The sequence below is a fragment of the Ascaphus truei genome, chromosome 4, assembly GCF_040206685.1.
Source record: "Ascaphus truei isolate aAscTru1 chromosome 4, aAscTru1.hap1, whole genome shotgun sequence".
Taxonomy (NCBI): Eukaryota; Metazoa; Chordata; class Amphibia; order Anura; family Ascaphidae; genus Ascaphus; species Ascaphus truei.
The window spans coordinates 68,188,105-68,205,199 of NC_134486.1; the positions used below are offsets into that span (position 1 = coordinate 68,188,105).

The window sequence follows — 17,095 nt, forward strand, 5'->3', positions numbered from 1 at the left end:
CAGGAAACGTGGCTCTCCATCGGCCACAGTGATCTGTATCTCAGGGCCTGGGATCAATTCCTCTGGCCGGACCATATCAGGTCGGACCAGGGTCACTGCAGCTCCTGAATCCAGCAATCCAACTGCTTGCCGATCACCGAATGTGACTGGGGTGAGATGTCTGCTCCGGCCATCCATCTGCTGCAGGTCCGCCCTGAGATGTCCTCCACTCCTGGCTGTAGGCACCGATGAAACCGGGACAGGCGTTGCATGGGACGTCTCACTGGGAGTTGGTTCCATGACCGGTCCGGAGTCTGTGGTGGAAGCCACCCGCACGCGGGCTACCGGCTTCGCAGCTGGGGTGCGTTGCCCCTGATGGGGTCCGCCAGAACGCAGGGGTTCCGGGCAATCTGGTCTGATGTGACATGGGCGGTTGCAGTTGTTGCACCGGCAATCGTGCCGGAGCTCCCCCGCCTTCGGTGGACTGCTGCCCGCAGGCGGCCTCTGAGTCCATTGGGGGGTATTGGCAGACTTTCTGGCTGGTGCCGCCGCCACCGCCGCCTTGGCTACTGCTTTGGCGGTCATCAGGGCTCGGCTGGCCACATAGTCGTCTGCAAGCCTCGCCGCCTCCTGGTAAGTCTTGGGCTTCTTGTCGTACACCCAAGCCCTCACTGCCGGCGGGCACTGCTGCATGAGCTGCTCCTGAAAGATGAGGTCCAGCAGGCGTTGGTAAGTCCGTGCCTCATAGCCCTCCACCCAGCGTATCCCGTACAAAGCCATGCGGGTCACGTAGGTAACATAGGACTCCTGGGGCTGCCTCTCTTCCTGCCGGAATTTACCCCGGTAGGCTTCAGGGGTAAAACCGTACTGAAACAATAACAGTTCTTTCAAGTGGTCATAGTAATCAGCATACTCATCTGGAAGTGCCATCATCGTCTGCTTAGCCAAGCCGAACAGTAAGGGGTCCAAACGTGCAACCCTATGCTGGGGATGCACTTTGTACCGCCGACACTGTGTTTCAAAGTTCTTTAGAAAACTGTCGATCTGATCAGTACCTTCCACGAACTTGGTGAGACTGTGCTGATCCAGTTTGAGTTCATCTTGGTTGGGTTGGACAGGGGGGCAATAAGCGGGTCTGTTCACTGCCATAGTGATAAACTGCAACCGCTCCTCCGGTGTCCCTCTGTCACCCCACGCAGTAATCAGTGCCAACATTTCAGGGTTGAACGGACTGGTAGCCGCAGCAACCAGTACCCCTCCTGTTGCACTGCTCCCGGGAGGTGCACTCGTTCCCTCCCCGAGATTCCGCCGCCCCGGCACTGGGTTCCTTCCCTGATCTCCGGGTGGCTTTACAAGGGCCAAGCTGAGCCGTATCCTGAGGCTCTGCAAGCCGGGCTTCATAGTCACCAATTGCGTCAACTATGTCTGCGACCTCCTGGTTCTCATAGGGCAGTCCATATTCACGGCACTTGTCCCTCAGCTGAGCTCGGGTCCTCATGTTGGATGAGCCTTCCGCCTCGCTCATGGTTCACGGTCGCAGCAGTGAGGTGGTGTTACAACTTGTGTTAACTGTTGCACTACTGTGTGTTCAATATCTTTAGTCCCAGGAACTCGCAATTACTCTCGAGTTCCCACTATATGACAGAGTCCCACAGAACACTGTAATATAGGTTCAGTTCAATCCCACCACTTGCCACCAGTTAATTATAGAGCTTGTCACGGTAGCTTATGACAAGATATAATGAACACCAAATATCTGGGTTGAACTGAACGAGGCTTAGATATAATAAAATATATTTATTCCTTAAAAAGGTGAACACAGCAATATAGTACAATTAACAGGCAAGAAGGTAACACTTACTTAGGGTTGGGGGATGGAGAAGTATCAGCTAGCAATTCTCCAGCAATCCGGTGACATTCCAGGTGGAATCAGAAGCACAACTCAAAACTGTAGGGTTGACACAGTTTATATACCTGTGTAACCCTATTCTTAACATTGAATATAGACTATTGGTGAACAATTATCTGTATCCAATCCCTAACGTGGAGACACAGATTAACCCATGCCCCCCAGCTAATTAGCCCATGTGTACTGGGACTCTATGGGTAGCCCCATAATTAAATCAGGGGCAACGACCAGTCTACCAAATGAAGTATCTGCATTGTTTGTAGGTGTAGACATAACACTTACAAACCACTCCAGTTTGATGATTCTCCACCCTCAGGTAACAATTAGAGTGGCAGAGTCTGCTGATTAGTACTTGGTCGGTTGATTAGTACTTTGTGTAAACAAGCAGGCAGTTAACTTTTGATCACAGTGCTTAGGCTCTATCAGCCGGCTGCCCTTCATGACCTATTAGCATAGCAGATGGAGTCTGCATTGTCAGAGCAGATCCAAAATACCATACATATACACTTTAATATCTACACATATTAATAAGTTCCATTCTGGTGGGCTCAGTGGGTCGAAATTTGCCAGTTTTTAATGCCTACAGTGCCTCCACATATTGGCCAAATATCAACTCTCTGTGACCTCCAGAACTGGAGATACAGAAATGCACTTTAAAACATTAAAATACAGGATTATAATGAAACATGGGAACAGGGGAACATACATTTTCCTGACATGACAAGGTGTAAGCCACATTCCTGGACCGCAGTCCAGTTAACCCCTTGCCTCCCTGGTGAGGTCAGTGGTGGCCATATGGGGTGCAACCCCTTTAATACCGGGCCAACCCCCTCTCCCTCTACATACACCGATACAGACCCTGTAAAAGCCCTATTTGTGTCTGGATGAGAGTAACACCAAGTTCAGGTATGATTTACGTAACACAAGGTTCAGTTCCAGCGTGAACCTCAATGGACTAAAGAGGCAATGAAATGATAACACTTAATCTGCATATCATGTGCAAGTCATTATTACTAATGTCCATTATAGTTAACCATATGCTCTTTACTGGAGAAAATACAACTTAACATTATGTTATTGTCCTCTGTGGCTACACTGTTATTCTTAATGTGACATAAACTTAGGTTAAAGGCGCTTTGTTGATCTAGGCCTTAGAGTAAATTGTGATCCCAAATAGTTTATCAGATCAATGCAGAAGGCCGACCTCATAAGTAAACTAATGGTGTTCTTGGCCCCCCCTAGTTTGCCATAGAAATTAAATCGAGTAATATGCTTGTGTCTTACAATGCTCATCAGCCCAGGTCTCTTTAGTGATTTTGCTGACTTTCAACTAAACTAGAAGATAAGGATAAAACATTTTTTAAAAAGCACAACTATTGTACATCCCTCCATAGACAAATTCATTTCACTGTTTCCAAACTCCTATAGAAAAAAAGGTATCTTCTGCATAATAAAAACCCCTCACAGAACCAATAGATCCCGACAAAATCCTCCAAGCAGCTTTTCTTTTTTGGAACTCCTGACCACCATTGTTTTCCACTTATGGACCATGATTGGAGCCAACCTGTATTTACTCGTATGTAAGCAAGAATTGAATTGTCTATATTTTTAAATAAAATAAAAAAATCATACTTACTTATGTGCGTTTTAAAAAAAAAATCTTTTTGTCATTCAAACCCCTATGAAGCCTATGTTTCCTTTGGATTTTTTTAATGCTGATAAGAGCCGTAGGGGAAAGATGAGAGATGTCTAAACACAGTAGTAGAAACGCATGGAACAGAGAGGAGATAGCTTTGAGAAAGAGAGAGTGTAGTTAAATAACAAGATATGAGCATAGATTAAAAAAAAAAATTTAAAAAGAGGCAGAGGAGTGGAGTATTGATCGAGATTCTTCTTCTTATGATGATACAGAAATTAATGCGAAGCCAGCCAAAGGATCAGCTATACCACCCACATTAAGGTGCAGTTTGGGGCCTTCTAAAAATATAAAAAGGTACATATGAGAGTCAGAGACTTCTCAAAATACATACCTTTGGGGGGTATACCAAACTATGATCACTGTAATGAAGTTGCAATGAACTGTACCAGGCTTTTTAGGAACTACTACTGGACAGCACTGCTTACTGAATACACTTTGAATATGGAAGTTTCTTCAGTGCTATATCAATATCACTGAGGTAAAATAATTACTTCAGTGCACTGTAAGATCATTAATCACAATGGGCTTTCTGCAAGCACTAAAGCTAGGGCAACTCTAGTGAATCATCTATCTGGAGTCTTGATCTGTACAATAAGTAGGTATTGACAGATCTCGCCACTGGATGTCAATGTTGCTTCAGCAATACTTTTTCAGGAACATCATGATTTAATAAATGATAAAATAGTGAATATTAGAGGCCTTCATAAACTTAGATGGAGAATAATAGCTTTCTCAGCATAGTAGTGGAAAAATTGCCATCACATTTGACAATATGTTTAGACTTGTTTGTGTATTGTATTTTCCACCATGCATTATAAAATCGGTTTTCCATCAACATGCTCATATAGTAGTGCAGGTAGAGAAAGTAGTGGGTGACAATATTTGTTTCTGTGATTTGATTATACAAGATTGGCGATCTCTAGAATTATACTTGTGCAGAGGGGGTAGGTCCTAGATTTCAGCACTTGTACTGGATAACTTGTTATATTGATTTGTGTTGAATAATAACTTTGATTTCCTTATTGCTATCGATTTCACATTATCTGTTGATTTGATTAATTTTATTTCTGTCTCTTTCTGCACATCAGAGCCAGTCTACTATTGATTTGTTGTTCCTTTTGTTGATTCCAAACATAACCATTTCCTTCTCTGTGGATTATTTGGCAGTCCCTGGAAGCCATATGATATTAATCTATTCTTGGGTGCCTAATGTCACGAAAGACCAGACGACTTACACGGGGATCACAGCACAAGGCAGAGTAAGGGGTTAAACAAACGTTTTTATTTTGGAAAAAGACAACAGGGAACATCACAAACCACAGCTAATATACACAAAATTCTTTAAAAAAACACTTAAAATAGCCAGATTAGGCACTTACAGGGTTAACATTGGTCTCTCTCTCTCTCGCTCTCTCGGTGCTGGGCGCGACATACTGTAAGCCCGCTTACCCATGTTGTCTCCCGCAAATAAAGCCTTTTCCACAGCTACAAAGTCCTCCAATCACCGCTGCCTCATATTTCCAGGCAGCCTCTGATCCCCGAGACTACTCACAAGCATCATACGACAGCCTGGAACTCTGAAGCAGCCTTGCATTTGTATGTATGCCATTCAAATACATGGAGAAACAAAGCTCAACCAATCAGCATGGCGGGGGGGACAGGGACACAAACGGGCCAATCACAGAAGAGGGGGGAACGTTACAGGTCTGGCCGTTTGTGACATCAGGCCGAGTGGGTGATATTGATCTGCCAATCAGAGAAGCGCCTATGGCAGCCATTGTTAGACGAGATAATCCAAGATGAAGTTCCACGAGGGCGGATTAAATGGCGCCGAATTAGCAGTCAAGAAAATGGCTCCGCTTCCAGACATTGTTCAAAATCAGCAGAAGTCTTTTGGTCACAACTGTCCCCAGACTCTGCCATCTTCCTGAGCCTCCCAAGTCCTGGAAAACGGGCCAAAAATGTGGGCTTATGTGCCCTTTCATGGGCGCCCCCCATCCCAGCCTAGGGAAATCAATTATCCAGCAGGGAGGTGTGGCTCTCAGGAGAAGGGCCCTATGTTCAGCAAGGTTGTACTGCAGCCCCCACATGTTAAAGCATAACATACACAGCACCACTGCTTTAAAAATGTAATAAAGATTTACAATTTCAGGGTTTTGGAAAAATACATTGCCTGTCAATCTCAGTGCCTTACAATAATCGTTGGGTCACGGGCAATCACCCTGACTAAAAGGGACAGCAGGACAGGGCTTAACCTTTTTTTTAACCGCCCTGCTGCCCTTTTCTTCGCAACATGTTTTCGGGGGTAGGTGGGCTTATTTTTTCCCTATATCGTCCAGGGGAGGAATCAGAAGGGGGCATGCAAAATAATAAAATGCAACATGCATGATCATAGGGATACCCATTTTAAACAGCCACACTTCCAATTTAGCAAACACTTCTTTGTACTGGTTTGTGGCTGTGTTCCTAAACTCAGATCATTTCACATATCTTCCAAGTTCATTACTAATTTCTAGCCTGACAAATTGTATACATGTGTCCTATCAATAATAGCCATCTTCTGCTCTTTCTGCTGAGGCTAATATTTTATTCATGACATTGTCATTTATACAGTGCATAATTTGGCCGAGCGTATATGTGCTAAGTGATATACTATTGTGATTACAGTGAAGGATTTTGTAGGCAAAACGAGATCTCTAGCCAATGGTTTCAACCAGATTCTCCTGCTTATTAATAGACACCTAAGATTCCCTGGTACAATACCGGAGCTAGGTACAGTACATAATATTTAGCACAGTATTGTATTAGATCTAGAATCGGTCACCACAGAAAGCTGTGAACAGTGTCTTCGTAGCCAACTGAAAGTTTCTCAAGTACAAAAGAATACCTATATTTTTTATTTGCCCTTGTTGGTGGTAGTTCTGCTGGAAAATGTTGGTTTAGATTGTAAAATGAACACCTCAGATTTGCATCTCTCTAGGGTTGCACATTGTAGTAGTTTCTTCACCAATCAACAGATGTAGCAAGACTTACTGTCCTCAGTAGCGTGACAAGGCACGAGATCCCCCCTGCGCGAACACTTTGCGCTCCGTGGTCCGGCCGCAGGCATCCAACGGAATCACACCCCACGGTTTTGTGGGGTTTATTTAATTACAATTCAGTATGTACCCAGCAGATGGCACAATGAAAATCTTTTTCCATGCCCGGGGTAAGCCTATTGCACGACACAAGAATTTAACAGGTGTTATCAATGGATATGCTCTACAATAATAATAATTTTATTAAAAAAGTGGATAGAACGAGAATATGGTACAATGTCTATCCATATCAGTTGTCATGTGCAGAAAACATGCTGTACAGTACAGCACTTTAGCTTGTCCTTTAACACACGTCCAAAGGTCCAGACCAAACTGCATCTCATTAATCTGATGCTGGGCTCGGACACTGGAAGATCATGCTTGTGGTGTAGAATATTCCTTTGTAGCAGATCATTCAGCCTTCTCGATGCTCATCTCATCCACCAGCTGAATCACCGCACTGTGAAAAGACAAAACTAGGAAGATTAAAAAATAAATAAAGTATAGAGACATAATGTACACTGCATACTGTATGAAAGGCATGACTGTATACTGTATGGTTCTGACCCTGCAGACCATCTCATAAAGCTTTGTCTTTCCTTGGACATGTACCCAACACAGCATAATCACCTGGATGCCTCCTTGCCGCAGCCAGCATTGGAATACCTTGTACATGTGCATTATTGGAATACTAGTTTCTTTGTCAATTTTCTGGGTCATAATTGCTATCTGCAAATTCCCAAAGAATAATTGAAAATGGAAGAACATTCATAAATTTACAAAAAAAAGAAGAGGAAGTATTTGAAATTGGAGAATATTCGCAAAGGAAAATATTTGGAACTACAAATATTCACAAATTCACCTCCCCCTCCCCCCTAACACACAGATAAGAACAATAAAACTAAACTAACTGAAATGTTCCTCTCTACTTGTGAGGTTTCAGAATCCAAGTATACACAGAATGTCTCAAAGGAACTCTCCCTCATCATTTAGAAGGTGTCATTAGACCTTACAGGTCATATCTTTTCATGTTCATAGGTTCTTTGTGTAGTCTTTTCCCATCACATACTTTTATTTTCTTTCACTAGCCCCTGTCCATACATTTTCAGTATTTTGTTACCATACCCCCACCCCCTCCTTGTGTTGGTTACTAATGTAATCCAAGGAGTTAATAGTAAGCAGTGAATGATATGTTTCATCCTGTGATGACACATAGAACTGCATGATAGTTAGTATGAGTCAGAGAAAATGTTCTGGAAGGTTAGGTTCCAGAAGGAGAGGCAAGTAGGAGCCTTGGGGATTAAAGGCTGGGGGAAAGTCTCCCCAGTAAAGAAGAGATTAGGTCCCCCTGTTTATTGTGTTTTAGTTAGGGACAGTACTAGACGATCTATAATTCTATTAGAGGACATTACAGTTAGGATCCCTATAACATGGACAACAGATATGAAGGTCCCAGAGACGGTATGCAGACATGCCACAGAAAGCTGCATAGATAGGGCTTTAGGATGTATTGGGATCAGCCCTACAAGTGGATCTCCATATACAGGGTTTACATACCCTGAGAAAGTATCAGTAAACTGTCTGGAAAGGAGTGTAAGAATAACCTCTACAGAACAGGACAGGATTTCAGAAAGGGGTTTGATCACATAGATCGAGCTAAGCAAGCGAAACAAAGGGGGCCTAATCCAATACATTTATTCCCATCAGTTACAAGTGTATGCACCTCCCAGGAATGTTAACAGAAGGCACCCAGGGAAGAACTATGTATAGAGTGATAACAGTATGGCTGAAACAAGGTACAACAATGTCAATTGTACTGTAAATGTGAATGCAGTGTTCCCAAGCTTGAGAACATGAATAAAGATTAAAGTTGTACTATAGAAACTCCTGGCGTCCATCTTTTCCATCGCCCAGCTAGCACCATCAGAGAAGGTAAATCTATTCTGATGTTCTATACCCAACTTCACTGATGTCACCTGCCTAGGGAGCTGGGAAGGGAAGGTTACAATTACAGTATATTATCCAAATAACTTGAATCATTTAAGGAAAGTGTCATTCTCTCATTGTTACTGTTTAGTGAGACTGGAGTTTTTAACATTTTGATGAGGATCTCTGTCATCTAAATGTAACATAGGATGAACTCGATGGACGTCTCATTTTTTTGTACTTCATCTAGTATGGAACTATGTATTTTTTTCTCGGGTGTTAAGTGCGTCATCCTTGATTTGTGACCTCATTTATGGCACTGGAAACATCACAGATTGAAGAGTATTGAAGGCATTATTTACTAAACAACATGAACTGTTATCCCAGACATCAGTATCAAGGCTTACAATGGTGACAGTAATGATATAATCAATATAGAATTAAAAGAGGAGGTAGATGAAACATTTAAGAATGGAAGCTTAAATTGATTTTTTTATGGAGTTATGATCCTTTTAGAGAGCCTATTTTAATATACTGTAGAGGAAGAAATTGCCATTTTTAAATACACTCTGTATTACAGTGTATGTTGGGGGTTACTGTGTGAATTATTTGATGTAATGTAATCTGTATAAGATTTTTCCCCTGATAATTTTGTATGATTGATTGATGTCTTTGTATGACGTGTCAGAATAAGACCGTGGTTTGTGCAGTCCATAACCTCCGACGTATTTAAAGATTACAAAGGTCCCTGCAGTAGTGAAGGCATTAGCCTACATCACTGCTTTCCAAGCTATTCTCTCCTGCGATAAATGGAGGATTTTAATTTCTTGCAATTCCCCCTAATATTTCTCACATAGAGTACAAATTCATTAAATAAAAGTTAAGTCTCCATTACTAAACCCTTTTAGCTACACTAACCAGACGTTTATGAAGCAGTACTGTTGACAGAAACAATAGGGGGGGAAAAAACAACCTCCAGAGACCAGGATAATGTACCCGCTGCTTCAGCGTAAATACTATTCTTTTTCCACATTTGCTCAAAAAACCTTAAATGCTGCCAATGTCAAATACAAGAATGCCGGTAATGAAGCCAAAATGTCAAACTAGATGGAGGTTTGTGTGTTTGTAATGATTCTCACTGGGACAATCTCTCCAAGCTGAAAATGATACTAAGAGGTATTGATCATTCTAAGTGCATGGGTACTTTGTTTATAACTATTCCCACAAGAGCTTTAAAACCTTTTTTATTGGTGGTATTTTCAGTCACACCACAGCTGTTTCTGACCTCTATTTCTTGCTGAAACAATACTTGTATGAAATTATTTCGTTGTACATGTTATTTGGTAGAGTGAATGTGTCTAGCAGCCAGGGGTCCCGGTGTCATGATCTGTGTTGTGCTAAAATTTATCAAAAGTTGAACTTGATGAACATACAGTATTACTTTTCAGCCTCAGCCATATGTGGCTGTTCATTTTATACTGTCAGTATTAGGTATACTGTATGCTAATTTAACCAGAAATAATAATAACCAATATATGACAAAACCGCATTATGTGGTCTTTATTTATTATGTAGGGCTTGTGTGTGCTGACGTGTTTATGGATATGGAAGAAGCAGACCAAGGAACTTCAATCCAACAGATAAATTAATCTATATGTAACCCCTTTATTTAAACAGGCTAGAAGTGCTATGATGGGGCCTTAATCCATCCTCCCTTAGTACACCATAATTGGAACCCTTCAATAAAACCAGACAAGACTTGTGTATATATTAACCAGTGCTTTATGATCCCTGGGCAACCTTTACATGGACACACACTCCCAGTGTCTAATGTGGAAGCCACTTAGGCCAATAGTATTGCCAGCAGTGTTGGAGATCTCATATCAAAATGGTGTGTACTCACGTTGCAGGCCTGTTAAGGGTGAAACATTTGTAATGAGGTGTGTGATACACAAAGGATTCTCAAAGGTTGCGGGAAAGGGCCTCCCGGCTCTCTGTTATCTGGTTGCGCTTTAACAGCCCAGCTAGTATCTAGAGCCCTCTTGCTGTGCGCAGTATACATATATTTGTAGCAGGGGCCATACATACATAAAAATTAGAGGCGCGCACGCTCCAAAATATATATCTGTAAAATTGAAGGAATATTTATTGAACAGACGATTGCTCACTCACAAAAGAAAAATGCAAGGTAGGCAATATATAAAAACAAAATAACAAACCAAAAACCAAGAAATACAAACCAGATAGGAAAATGTGGTCATGTGGAAACCAGGAGGATTTCCTACATAGGCATATCCTGATGGTATTGAATGTCTCTAATCCAATAAAATGGTGTGGATACAGGGTGAAAATAAACCCTTTATTGTAAATCAGAGTCCAAGATTAATCTGATTCCTGAATAAACTAGCACCTTATCCAGTTCAAACCAAACTTTGATTATTGAAGATCAATCACTAAGTGGCTGTATGGAAAAAGTGTTCCTGCGTAACATCAAAGCTCACTCAAAATTAAAATAGAATTACCTGGCTCCTGTATCCTTTGGCGTTCTGAATTGCAGACTGACCTCTCTCTCCCCTCCAGACTCCCTCGTCTACGGAGCAAGAGCTGAACCCCCCCACATAGGTAAAGCACTGTGAGGTCCTGGTGACATGATTTGCAGGGACTCCTAAATGGGCAACAAAGTCCCTTTCAATATGTGGGTCGAACCACTCGCCCCCTTGCTATACAGCCACATAGTGGTTGATCTTCAATCTTCTCAAAGTCTACACCTACTGTATATTGGTTTGATGAACTGGATCAGTTCATAGTTCACACACTGGCAGCCTTTTTGTAGTCTCTACAGGAATCAGATGAAGCTTGAACTCTGATTTACAATAACAGTGATTGTTTTCACCCTGTATCCACACCATTTTATTGGATTTGAGACATCCAATACCTTCGGGACATGCCTATATAGGAAATCCTCAAAAATGCACAAAAGGGCAAGCTCTGTAGTATTGCACTCAAAATGGGAGTAGTGAATGAGTTAAAACGTTAAACTTTATTAATATGTACAGTGGTTCCCAGCACACAATAAAGAACAATCAGACAAAGTGACAATATGAAAATGCAGAAATATATTGAAAAATGGATGCAGATACAAAGCCAACCCTAATGAAGGCCTGGAGGGTACATCTCATGGAGTAAAACAAAAATGCAGAAAATTGAGAGGAGAGGAGGGGTGGAGGGGAAACAAACGGACTGGAACAATACAAAAAAAAGGGGAGAGGTGGAAACAATGTATAACGCACGCAATGAGCAAAGTGATAAAAGGTAAAATTATATGAAGCAAAATTAGAAACAAAAGGGTTGAGCAATTTATCAATAAAGACAGCTAGAGGCCGGAACACTGAATCTGTTCCAGCCATTATAGGGCATCCTGGTGGTCTATGCAAGTTCTTATGAATTTTGGATAGTGTGTAAAACACTGGGATTATGGGATCCTTTTTAATTAGGAAGTCCTTCTGTTTGCTTGAAATCACCCCTCCTTCTAAAGCTGATATAACTACCTGTGAGATCTTATGTACTATCCCTGGTGTGGGATTATTGGGTACTAATTCATAATTAGCTTCATCAGACACTTGGCGCAGTATCTCTTCCCTGTAATCCTGTTTATTAAGTATGACAATTGCCCCACCCTTATCAGCCGGTTTGATAATATCTTTACTGTCCTCAATACTCTTAAGTATGTCCCTGTCCGCTTTCGAAAAATTAGTCTGTCTGGGTAAAGGTGGTTGTGCCTTCTTGATAGCCTCTATTTCCCTTTTTACTAGGGAAATATAAGTTTCTATGGCATGATTATTGGAGGCGGGATTAAAATTACTTCGATTCCTACACTCTGAAATGAGGGAATAATGTATTTTCCTCAATGTCAATAGTCTGACCTGTAACAACCAGGGGTGTGTGAGGCAAAGAACCCCTTAATGCGCAATGCTCTATAGAACCTAGCAAGTTCTTTATCCAAGGTTAATGGATCAGTATGAGTAATGGGAACGTAGGAGAGTCCCTTATTTAACACGCTAATTTGATCGGGGGATAATACAATTACCATTCACCACAGCATTTACTGCTGCTCTAGGCTATATTATATAGCACTAGACGAGATATACGATCTGCAGCCACTACACCACTTTAGTCCCCTCCCTGGCCAGGGGGGAGAATAATTATTCATAATTTGAGCAACTAGACACTGCCACGCCTATAGACCGACAATAGGGGTCTATCTACTAGTAGTGACCCGCTACCACTGGCAAGTTCCAGTTATTTGACATACTTAGTCATGTTTTATTTTTTATCCCATCCTAGGCACCATTTATTTTAATAGTTAATTGTAATAGATTATTTTAATATTGACATTTACAACTAGCGATAATTCAGTGCTATATTTAACCGAGTTCTTTTCTCTTTTGGTTTATTGTTAATACAATTCTCAGTCTAGCACCTTATCCATATTATTCATTATCTCATTCTAGCTGAGCAGGGGTTCATTTACCTTCCCCTCTCGTTTCCCACGGTATATATACTTGCAGTTTGAGCCTTTATGTCTCCCAATTTCTCTCAAACTCTGGATTCCTCTAGTCTGTAGGTTAATTGTCTTAGAAAGAGCTGCAAGATCTGTTCTATTGGCTCATATTTCTCTCTGAATCTTATTTAGAAAAGTCTGCTTCAGATCCTTCATCAGGCTTTTCGTCTATTAATGTTATGGTTCTTACCTCCAGGTCTGAGTCATTGCCGGAACTCTCCTGTTCACGTGGTGGTCTCCCGTCTTGGAAGGGAGTTGAGGACCCCTGCTTCTTGTGAAAGTGAGTAATCTCAATTGTGATTTTTTTTCCTCCCCATAGGCTTACCTGCTGCTGTTGCGGAGGGGAACTGCTATGTTTACTCCAGTGTTAGCTACTTCAGTTGCTGGGAAGGTGCAGAGTTCTTTCCTTAGGCGACTATCTTTATGTGCACTGCACACGCACAGGCGTAATATAATACATTTTATGTTGACAATCTAAGCAGTGCTTATATGACAATTTTTCTGCTGTGTATTGCTTTCAACGTTGGTTTGTTCTTGCCTCCATTAGTACATATCAAGGGTTAAATTGATGATCAGAAATAGTCTACGTAAAGCACACTGAGCAAGAAATACAAAATTCAGAGAACTTTTTTTTTTATTGAATTCATTAATTGAATATAACACTCACATTGCCATACTCTGCTATCAAAAGAGAAACGTTACGTTTAAAAATGTCAGACATGCACACATTAAATATATTTGATAGATCTGTGAATAACTTAAACATGACGTAAATCAGACATAAGCAGAGCGATGGATATCAAAAGCAGCAATCCCCCGTATACACTTACAATCTAAAGTGGAGTGCATCTTGTTTGGGGTACAGACCAAGGTCGATATTAAAATTCTATACTGTACACCTGTAGTTGAACACGGCACATAGGCTTTTTGTTTTATACAATTATACACGGGGGGATTAAAGTAGGCACTGCTCTTCACATGTATCAAACACACGTTGCTGTCGTAACTCCAAAAACAAGTGAATACAGCAATAAGGAGATTCAAAGGCAGCTGATCACAGCATACATCACGCTTCAATTTACTTTTGGGGAAGGATTGCTGCTTTACAGAAGAAACAGATGATTACAGTGACGTGTATATAACTTAATATAGCTTAAAGGCATTTTACCATTAGAATAAATAATATATCATTCTCTCTCCCCCTCCCCCCCCCTACGTGGGAAGCTGGGTGAACCATGATAATGTCAGTTCCAGGGACTCACTGCTCCCCGAGACAACCTCTAAAGGGGCTGCCAAGTATTTCAGATTTAAAAGGTCCCATGCATGTGGCTTCCTATTGGCACCAAGGACCTTTAAAAAACAGACATTTTCCATGCCTGGCAGCCCCTTTACAGGTATGCATCTCGAGAAGTAGGGGATCCACGGAGCAGAAATTAACAGAGTCCATCCTCAGAGATCACCTGTTCCCCATATACTCAACCCCCCCTCCAAAAACAACAACGTAACGCTGCTTTAAATACAGATGACCTAAAATAAGCACATATAAATGAATACATATCTTGGCTTTTGGTGTGGTTCCTACCTATCAGGTAACTAGCCCTGGCTAACGTTCTTGCATCAAATTAGCAGGGGGAAAAAGCATTGTATAAAATATACAGCATACTAGTTAGTCCATGCTTTATTTTTTTAACCATGCATTTTATGCAAGTATTTCCCTATATTAAAAAGGTAGAAGAGACAATCAAGACATAACACTTATTTTGTACCATATATCTTTGTTGGTTTATATATAAGGATACTGATTGATTATAAAACAGAGGAAAAAAGATTTGAAGCAATATTTTATTTTATATTATATTTTAGCTGTAATGTCTTAGCCAGGCCTGTGTGTACCAAGGCCCACTAAATTTGTATGCAGACAAACAAAATACACTAAATACATACAGAATAGGCACATAGTGCTCTGTGCTGCTCTTGAGGCTACAAGGGCTAAGAGAGTTAGGCTATTGCACTAGAGTGGGCTGAGCTCTATCACAGCAGGTGAAGATACATAGATATTAACTTAAGTTAATATCACATTATACATTAAAGTGCATCTTCAAAAGCCAGCCAATAAGCTAACATTGTTTTTGGCCGCAAACAGCATTATGGAGCACTGTGGATGTAGCCCATGGAGTGGAGACAGACAAACCCTACATAGCCACAGATCACATATAGTAGTAGGACATCAGAGTTCCACATGCATGGCACTACATTCAAAAACATTTTGACAATGGCACATTAGTCCTGTACTAATGCACCTAGCTGTGCAAACGTCTGCAACTGAGGTAATCGGTCAATGGCCAGAAAGAATTATGTTTTCAGTACAGTGACTGATGTGCATATTGGCTACAGCTGCTAGTATAAAATCAAATATTGCACTTTAAAAGGTAAAAAGTGGATATTTTTCTTAAGAGGTACTGTGGTTACATTTCGTATTTGTTTTTTTTTCTATAGAAAACCTATTACAGTAGTTTGCCTGCATCGATTAGGTTTTTTTTAATTTTTTATTCCAAGGTGTACATCTGTTCAGTATACTGGCATAATAATTATGTCTGGTCCAAAAAAAAAAAAAAAAAAAAAAATTAAAAAGAAAAAGAGAAAACAACAAAAATTTAGGATGCAAGCAAGTTCTGTAGTGGAACACAATCAATGGCTTGGTTATTGCTTTATTAGGAAAACAAATGAAGGTTTAAGCACCGCCTGAAGGTTAAATCTATCTGCTAAAGCAGTATACAGCCCTGAGATGCTATTGAACCCTTAAGACTTAAACTGGCTGCTGGCTAGCAACACCATTTGTATCCACAAGGACTTTGTTATTAATGCAGACAGTTGAAGTACAGACATAGTGGTTAAGCACGGGGCAGAGACAACTCTTCAGAATATCGTCAGGTATCCCTCGCTTGAGGCGTTCCATTTGTTCTACCTGGAATATGTTTGGTTGCTCAGGATGCCAGTCATATATCCTGTAGCATGAGATAAAATAAGACCTTTAGATTGAATAAAACAAAGCGAGTCGTATTTTTTGCAGTTTAACAGGCAGGGTGCTAATGCATTAACCATACAGCTCATCTTGGGTGAGGATGTCTAACCTATATGCTACAATAATGCTCAAGTTTTACCTATTACAATTTATTTTTAATACTACATAAAAACCACAGTATAAATATATATTCGTACATCACTTATATCATTTATTACAGATGCACATTTATTCCCTGAACAAAAGCAAATGGTTAATATGACACTATATTCATTCAGTTTTGCTGGCTTACTAAAACATGAAACATAGAAAACATAAGTATGCATACATTGTACAAATAATATACCCATACTTGTAGTTGGTATAGTAAGCAGAGCATACTAAACCATGCTCCTACATATATATATAAAGTATATTGAAATAAGACTTGTATACATGAAAACTGGTTCGGTGTTGCATAGAAATGTTTCCACTATAAAATTATGCAGCAATGGAAATTACTGTAAATAATAACTTTATATGATAAACTAAACCCTTGAGAGCAAAAGCGTAGCAATATTCATCAATAAAGTCAAAATAAATGCATGGGACCACCGTGGCTTTTAATTGTTATTGACTTATCTGGGCAAGCACTGTTAATTGATTGCCCAGATACAGGTCCTTTGGGCCAGGAATATGATCTGAGGTTCTTTAATACAATGACATTACTACATGTCGGGAGTGCTACTACAGCTCATGTAATTAATGATGTTCTGTAGTTTAACTACAAATTATCATGTTATTTCTTTATGAAGTTCAAAATTGTCGAATCAATGCAGACTGAATAGATTAAGAGACAGTTAAGCAATTTGGATTAGTCTAAAAATAACACTCATCCAATGCCATGCTTTATCGCAATCAGGGAAGAAAATCTACTAGACTT

The 17,095-nt window shown here is 40.6% G+C and overlaps 2 protein-coding genes across 4 annotated transcripts in view; one reads left to right on the forward strand and one right to left on the reverse strand.

Annotated features, from left to right (window-relative positions):
- The window catches only part of SHLD1 (shieldin complex subunit 1), a 287,950-nt gene that overhangs the window by 24,411 nt on the left and 246,444 nt on the right, over positions 1-17,095 (forward strand). Inside the window, exon 2 of the mRNA XM_075595998.1 lies at positions 13,348-13,431. The gene's annotated coding sequence lies outside the window, so the exon portion shown is untranslated. The remainder of the gene's footprint in view (positions 1-13,347; positions 13,432-17,095) is intronic.
- GPCPD1 (glycerophosphocholine phosphodiesterase 1) overlaps positions 13,768-17,095 on the reverse strand; it is a 58,227-nt gene continuing 54,899 nt past the window's right edge. For 2 of the 3 annotated variants that reach the window (XM_075595990.1, XM_075595989.1), the window contains exon 20: positions 13,768-16,156. In XM_075595990.1, coding sequence (XP_075452105.1) covers positions 15,958-16,156 — 199 coding nt within the window. In that variant the 3' untranslated portion in view covers positions 13,768-15,957. The remainder of the gene's footprint in view (positions 16,157-17,095) is intronic. The other variant, XM_075595991.1, reaches the window with a different exon arrangement.